At 33.6% G+C, this 6000-nt stretch overlaps 1 protein-coding gene across 1 annotated transcript; it reads left to right on the forward strand.

The window, feature by feature from the left end:
• Positions 1 to 1155: 1155 nt before the first annotated feature.
• On the forward strand, positions 1156 to 3042 carry LOC113764773 (probable 2-oxoglutarate-dependent dioxygenase AOP1). The gene is made up of 3 exons (XM_027308759.1): positions 1156 to 1529; positions 1726 to 2047; positions 2794 to 3042. Exons 1-3 carry the CDS (start codon positions 1156 to 1158, stop codon positions 3040 to 3042), a joined length of 945 nt encoding a protein of 314 aa, XP_027164560.1.
• Positions 3043 to 6000: the final 2958 nt, after the last annotated feature.

A 6000-nucleotide genomic window follows, 5' to 3' on the forward strand; every position in this document is an offset into this window, starting at 1 on the left:
TTCAACAAAAACATATTTGGTCCCCTAATGTTCAACACATGCACAATTTTAGTCCTTGAAGTTTCAATAAAAATAAATATGGTCCCTAATTTATCTAACTTGAAGAAGATTTAGGATAACTGAAAGGTTTTCTCCAATTACCGAATTTAGGCTTGTGTGTATCAAATTCAACTTAAAAATAAAAAAGAAAAATGGGGCTAACTTTAAACAAAAAATTATGGACTAAAAACTTGCATGCTAGCATGCCACTAGTTAATGATTCTGGAAAAAAAAGATGAAAACAAGATGAAATTTGTTAAACTACAAAGTTGAAACCATTCAAAGTAGCTAACTCATCGATCCAATACTCGTTTTCACTCTCTATCACTATTGTGCTCAAGAGAAAAAACCCCATGCCCTATTTTTTTGTATAATTTGAAATTTTCTTTTTTTTTGTGTCTTGATTAATTAGTTACCCATGATTCACAAATGAGTTATCCTTATTATTTAAATTAAGCCGCTACTTTACTTTATTTTTTTTTTGAAATCCAATTTAATGAATTCGTGACTACATGTGACTAGATTTCATCAAAAATTGAGAAAAATCTTTCAATTGTCCTAAATCTGCATGAAATTAAAAGCATTAGGGGCCATATTTGATTTTGCCGGAACTTTATGGACTAAAAGAGCATAGTTGCCAAACATTAGGGACTTATATATATTTTGCCTAATCTTTTGAGACTAAAAGTATTCAAGTGTCTTAAATGGAGAGACTAAAACTGTATTTCTCCCTTATATATATAGCCAAAACTATGAAACACTTGAGTGAAAAACATACCTATCACACCAATGAAGTTTTAATTTAGGGTTTAAACTCGAAGGCCAAGATCCAAAGGGGTTGGATATTTGTCTCACAAGTGTGAGGGTTGATTGTGATTTGAATGAATTGTAATTTGTATTATATATTGATTCCACGATGGTGACTTATGGAGAATCATAGACAAATTTAGTAAATGCAAAACAAAAGAAGTAGTTGAGTGCCAAAAAAGCCCTCACGATGTCGTAACAGTATATATAAACCAAATCCCCTATAGAAACCCACTCAAACACACTAATCATTGCCAAAAGTTGCCCCTATACAATTTCTTAATCGTAATCAATCAACAAAGTAGAACTATGGGTTCCCCAGCACCAAGAAAGCTTCTTGTTGTGGACTTCACAAACGAAGAACTGAAGCCGGGTTCAAGCTCTTGGGCATCGGCATGCAATGATATCCAGCGTGCCCTCGAAAACCACGGCTGCTTTATAGCTTTGTACAACAAAGTTTCTCCTGAACTTGATAAGGCCATCTTTCAAGCAGCTGATGATTTATTTGACCTCCCGACCGAACTCAAGGTCCAAAATATCAATGAAAAACCTTACCACGGCTACATTGGCCAAATTCCCTTTGTTCCACTCCATGAAGGCTTAGGGATTGATTATGCCACCACTCTTGATGGAGTACAAAGCTTCACTAATCTCATGTGGCCCAAAGGAAACAAATCTTTCAGGTGGTTTTTTTCTTTTTCTTTTTTTTTGTCTTTTAACAAGTATCATATATCTATAGTGCGTGGGATAGATAAAATTTTAAAGTAAGTACTTTTTCTTATCAAATTATTTATGTTTGATTTATGATTCTCGTTACATTCAATTCTAGTTCCTTTTGGTTGCTCTTACCTGTTTTCTTTTGCATCAAAAAATTTTCAGTGAAAGTTCATTTTCATTTGCAAAGACAGTGGCGAAGTTAGATGAAATGGTAATAAAAATGCTGTTCGAAAGCTATGGTGTTGAGAAATACAGCGATTCTCACATAGACTCGACCAGATATCTTCTTCGGTTCCTTAAGTACAGAGCCCCAGAAGTGAATGAGACCACCATGGCTTTTCCTTCTCATACTGATAAGAGCTTTTTGACCATCCTTTATCAGAACCACATTTCTGGCTTGGAAATAAGGACAAGGGATGATGAATGGATCAAAGTTGATTTTCCTCAAAAATCCTTTGTTGTGATGGCCGGGGATGCCTGCCAGGTTTGATAATTGCGAACAAGTCATTTGATAAAAATGCATGAGCCATATATTTATTGCATTAAGATCACAATAGGACAAAATTGGAAGATAAATAAATAATTTTGTCTCTCAACCATGAAAATTGATTTACTCACAAGTTCTGAGGAACAAAGTGAACACTATGCATAAGAGCTTGAGCTTATGTTACTTACAAAGTGTGACAGTAGAAAGGTTTTTTGTTGCATGAATCAAACTAGAGACACTTCTTTGTGCTTATTACTAAGCTGGATTCTTCTATTTTTTTGCTCTGAGGGCAGAGAATAAGAAGTGAGCCGGGTTTAATTTGTTTGCAAAAGTTCACATTGTCATTGCCAAAGTACCCTGAATTTAAGGAGTTGGTGATGTGTTATTAGTATTTCTATTGTGGGTCCACTCCCTCTTTTTGTGTGTCTATTCAATGGCTTTGGGATATAGGATAGAAAAGGCCTAATTAATATTAAAGAAAAGTAGACATTCACTTAGCTAGACAAGTCAAAGAAATCTAATACCGTTGTGTAAACTGAAAATTTTCACTCCCTAGTGTCAACAAATTAATCTGCAGATATGCCAAACACACAAAAATCACACGTATAGTAGGTTCAAATTTTATACTTGACAGTTGTGGGTGAAAAAAGCATAAGAAGAGGTGGAAGTATTAAAAAAACAATTCAGCGTTTGCGTGCCAAAGTAAATATGTGTAAATTCTAACGTTTTCGGCCTTGGATTAGGCTTGGAGTAATGATAGAGTGCTTTCTTCCAACCACAAAGTAACCATGGACGCCAATGGAAAAGAAACAAGGTACACTATAGCCTTATTCTCATTCCTCAGCAAGATGGTGCAAGTACCAGAAGAATTAGTTAATGATGAAAAGCCACTGCAGTTCAAACCATTTGTCCATATAGATTTGCTCAACTTTTACGCCACTGACCAAGGACGGAAATCACAAAACATCCTCAAAGATTTCTGTGGTGTTTGAAGAAGGTCTATGTTGTGGTAGTGCCATTTCAATTGTATGTATGTGAACATCCTAAAGTTGATGTACTAAATAATTGCTACGTCTATGAGTTCTTGGCTCATTTAACCAAGAGGGTCACATCTGTAGCGTTTGGTTGATTGTCATGTATTTCCTGTAAGAAGTTTTATTCTGGTTTCATATCCACAAGTCTGATTAATGTATGGTCCTGAAAAGATGATTGTAGTAACCTATATCTTGTATGAGATCTGTGCGTGCATTATTATAAGAATCAGAATCAGAATAGGAGTGAGAATCAGAATCAGAATATTTGTTTGATGCTGTGATTTTAGAATTGACATGTTTTGAAATTTTTGACAGCTTCGTCATTCATCTCCACCAGAGAAGTAGAAGCCTAAATTCTTGGTACCATTTTACTCGAAGTGCACTTGTTTAAAAAAAAAAAATCCAAAATCAACTCGCGTTGCCGTATGCAATTGAAATGCAGAGTCAAGTGGGCAACTTGAAATTTTTCTTAGATAATGACTGAAATAACGTGTCAACTTTTTAATGTTAGAGATGCAGATTACATAGCATAGTTGACTACCTTCATTAATTATTGGGTTGCAATTTATATTTATAGAGAGCATACCTACCTCAATCATTTCCATCCAATAATTTCTTTAATATATCTTATCATTTGAGCCGACTTACACAAATCGACAATTAGTCTATATCTACAAGCAAGAGGTCTTCTGTTACACATAGAAGTGTAACACTTCTATTACACACTCTAAAATAGTGAAATAATGACATTTGTCAATTTTTAAAGTTATCAAATATGGCTTCTTGTTAAGTTTTGCTTTTACTAACTCAAGCAACTATCAGTCCTTAATCCACTAACGAAGACCAATGTTTTGAAAACTGGATCAAATTGGCCAGTTCGACTGGTCAAACCACAAATCGGCCAATGTCTTCAATCGGTTCAATAATTGATCCAAAAGGTTAATTAAATCGGTCAAAAACCGATTGGACCGATAAAACTGGTAAAACAGGGTGATTCAATTGGAGTTTCTTACTTTTTTTTATTTTTTAGAATAAATATCAGCACCTTGGCCATGTGGTTTTCTTGTTTTATTCTTTATTGTTTGTTTCACGGGATAGGTACCCCTCGATTACCTTGAAGCTGGTGCTAATATCGTAATATCTGCATCATATTAGGTTATATGGCTGTCTTTTTTAATTTTTCCATTTTTTGGGCCTTCCTAAAGATATCGTTTAATTATTATTGAAAGAATTTATCATGAAGTTGAAGCTTTTGATTTGTCTTGTTTGTCATTGCTATAAAATGATGGAAACCAAATTTGTCTTGAAATATTTCAATCTTTGAAAATTTAATGTAATTTTCTTCTTCTTAAATTTAGTTATGTGCATTAAGTATTTTCTTAGTTATGGCTATGTAATTTAACATAGTTTTCTTCTTCTTAAATTTAGTTATGCGGATGATGTATTTCAAACACTTCCAAATTTAGTTATGTGCATTAAGTAGATCTTAATATCCTTTATTCTGATGTCTCTCTGTAGCTTGGGATTGCTATGGTTGAACGGGCACTTAGGCACTCTTTTTGCAATAGCGACTAGAATGCTTTAAGATTGTTAAGGTACGTAAGCTCGGTGTCTTGCTTGCCTAAGGACAAGAAGAGACGTGTAGCTTGCATATCTTTGCTTTTTGTCTTCCTTTTATCTTTTGATTTCCTTCTCTTACTCTGCATGAGTTTTTATTAGTTAAAGGTAAAAAGTAAAAACCATGGCGGGTTCATTGTAATGTTATTTTTTTCTTTCTTTGTATAAAGTTATTGATTACTCTTATTTGGAAAATGGATTTCCTTGTTCAGAAAAGAGAATTGCTTTTATATTGCTTTGATATTGATGATTCATTTGGAAGCTAAATAACTCAATTTTTTTTGTAAACTATTGGTTGCATTTTCTGGAACCTATTGGAACCTTTGATATTGAAGATTCCTTTGAAAGCTAAGTAACTCAATTTATTTGGAACCTTTTGGTTGTGGTTTTTGAGCTTCAATCAACTCAAAGCAAGGACTGTTCTTTTCTCTTTTTTTTTTTTGGCTCTTTTATTTTTCTACAAAAGTGATTTAAATGCCTACTTTTTTGCTCTTTTTTTTCATCGGCTATTCTGTTTTTCTGCAAAAGATGTTCTTATCCTCCTGAACTTCTTGAATTTATTGCATGAGAAAATAATTCAAACTTCTTAGCTCGATCAAGCATTGATCTATAGGTCGACACAAGTAATGTTTAGTAAATTGAAATTGTCTTTATTCTATTTAGGTTGTGGTCTTCAGCTCATTTTCTTTCTCTATGCCTGAAGTTACAGCAAAAGTAGAGAGTTGAACAGTGTGAAAATTCTACAGAACCTGCCTACTTTGCAACGGTTGCTATATGGTCTTATTGGATGTTGGGAAATTTTCCTGCTAATAATTAGTCTACTTTTGATCTTATTAGTCAGTTATTCTCTGTCCGTTTTCATAGCTGCTCTTTTAAAGACTTCGGAATGTCTAAGAGCCATAGGCAATTAACACTAAGAAACTTGTTAGAATTCTTAGTTTTATGGGGCAGCTATTCACAATTATGTAATTCAATTTTTGGTACATTTTGTCTTGGCACTTTTGCTTCTGTTTACGAGTTCATAATATTTTTTTATTTATTTAGTCAAGTAGGATTTTGTGAAGGTTAAATTTAGAACATGACTCCAGAACCTGTCACCAATAAATACAAGAAATTGAATTTTTTCAGGATAGTGTGGATAAAGGTACAATTAAAGGAAAAGTAATTTTACTATAAGTAAGTGACGGGTATTTTACATACGTGCAAGCTAAAAAATACCGAATTACACCCGTTCACTGCAAGTATACAGATCAACTAGTAGTTTAGGGTATATATCGGGTCGATCCCACAAGGAAGAGT

Source organism: Coffea eugenioides, chromosome 3, assembly GCF_003713205.1.
Source record: "Coffea eugenioides isolate CCC68of chromosome 3, Ceug_1.0, whole genome shotgun sequence".
NCBI lineage: Eukaryota > Viridiplantae > Streptophyta > Magnoliopsida > Gentianales > Rubiaceae > Coffea > Coffea eugenioides.

What these genes read in the sequence shown, in the direction of transcription:
- LOC113764773 (XM_027308759.1), top strand. Translation starts at nt 1,156, where the DNA reads ATGGGTTCCCCAGCACCAAGAAAGCTTCTTGTTGTGGACTTCACAAAC. An exon ending in AAAGGAAACAAATCTTTCAG is followed by an intron (nt 1,530 to 1,725) that starts GTGGTTTTTTTC and finishes AAAAATTTTCAG; the next exon opens with TGAAAGTTCATTTTCATTTG. An exon ending in TGGCCGGGGATGCCTGCCAG is followed by an intron (nt 2,048 to 2,793) that starts GTTTGATAATTG and finishes GCCTTGGATTAG; the next exon opens with GCTTGGAGTAATGATAGAGT.